The 1074-nt window shown below is 60.6% G+C and overlaps 1 protein-coding gene across 1 annotated transcript in view; it reads left to right on the top strand.

Annotated features, from left to right (window-relative positions):
• The window catches only part of GNG13 (G protein subunit gamma 13), a 1248-nt gene extending 452 nt beyond the window's left edge, over positions 1-796 (top strand). Inside the window, exon 2 of the mRNA XM_009286476.1 lies at positions 691-796. Coding sequence (XP_009284751.1) covers positions 691-796 — 106 coding nt within the window. The remainder of the gene's footprint in view (positions 1-690) is intronic.
• Positions 797-1074: the final 278 nt, after the last annotated feature.

The raw sequence follows: 1074 nt of genomic DNA on the forward strand, positions 1-1074 counted from the left end.
CAGGGCCCCCCCAGCGCTCCAGGCTCAGCCAGATGAGCGTGCAGACACCCCCCCCTGCCCCGCAGAGCTCAAAAGACTTAAACCTGGAAAGCAAAGTCATGGAAAGGTATTTCCCCTCCCTGGTTTGTACCTCACTGCTCCTCACCACGGAGGGGCGTGGGACAGCCCCCCCCAGTTAACGCAGCCTGTGGCCCCATCGCTCGCTGGCCTCTTAGAAGGGAGAGCAGAAAAAGAGCAACTTCAGCAAATAAGTTTTAAAACACAACGCAAAGGCCATCCCCGTGCCGGCAGCACACAGGCAGCTACAGGCACGGGGGCCAAAAGGCTTTTCATAAACTTGTCCGGTGCTTAGCTCCCCCATCCGAAAACCAAGTGGGTGCACAGGGGCTCATGCACTGGTACAGCTCATGCACGCTGCCGCCAGAGCGGGGTGCACCCCGACACCCCTGCCTGCCAGAGCAGGGTGCACCCCAGCATCGCTCCCCGCCGCAGCAGGATTTACCCCGGGCACTGCAGCTCCCCCCTGCCCCCGGCTCCCCCCATTTTGCTGCCGCACAGCCCCCGCCGCACAGCCCCCGCCCTGCGTCCAGCATCCCTCGCAGAGGGTGACGCATCCGCAGAACGCTTGGGTGCAACACAAACCCGCTCCAGGCAGGGTCTATGCCCACCCCTCCGCTCCCCTCTCCGCAGGTTTGTGAAGTGGATCGAGGACGGCATTCCAGAAGACCCCTTCCTCAACCCGGAGCTGATGAAAAACAACCCCTGGGTGGAGAAAGGCAAATGTACCATCCTCTGAGGGGTCGGCCCCCCACCCCCGTCGGCACCCCCCGCCCCTCGCTCCCCCACGCTGAATGTACTTTTTTATTAGCTAGCTTCCTAATATGACTACCTGAACAAAAACCCTTCCCTCATCTTGTCTTATTATTTTTAGTAGTAGAAGTGTTTCTTTTTTATACGGGGGGGACAGGGAAAACACAGGGGTGGGCAGTGCGTGGGGACGCGAGCAGCAAAGGTTTCTGCTGGGTTAGGCTGCAGTTTCCAGCCGCAGACCTCCGCTCCCCCCTGCCACCGCCG

This window comes from Aptenodytes forsteri, unplaced genomic scaffold (assembly GCF_000699145.1).
Source record: "Aptenodytes forsteri isolate BGI_AS27 unplaced genomic scaffold, ASM69914v1 Scaffold55, whole genome shotgun sequence".
Classification (NCBI taxonomy): domain Eukaryota; kingdom Metazoa; phylum Chordata; class Aves; order Sphenisciformes; family Spheniscidae; genus Aptenodytes; species Aptenodytes forsteri.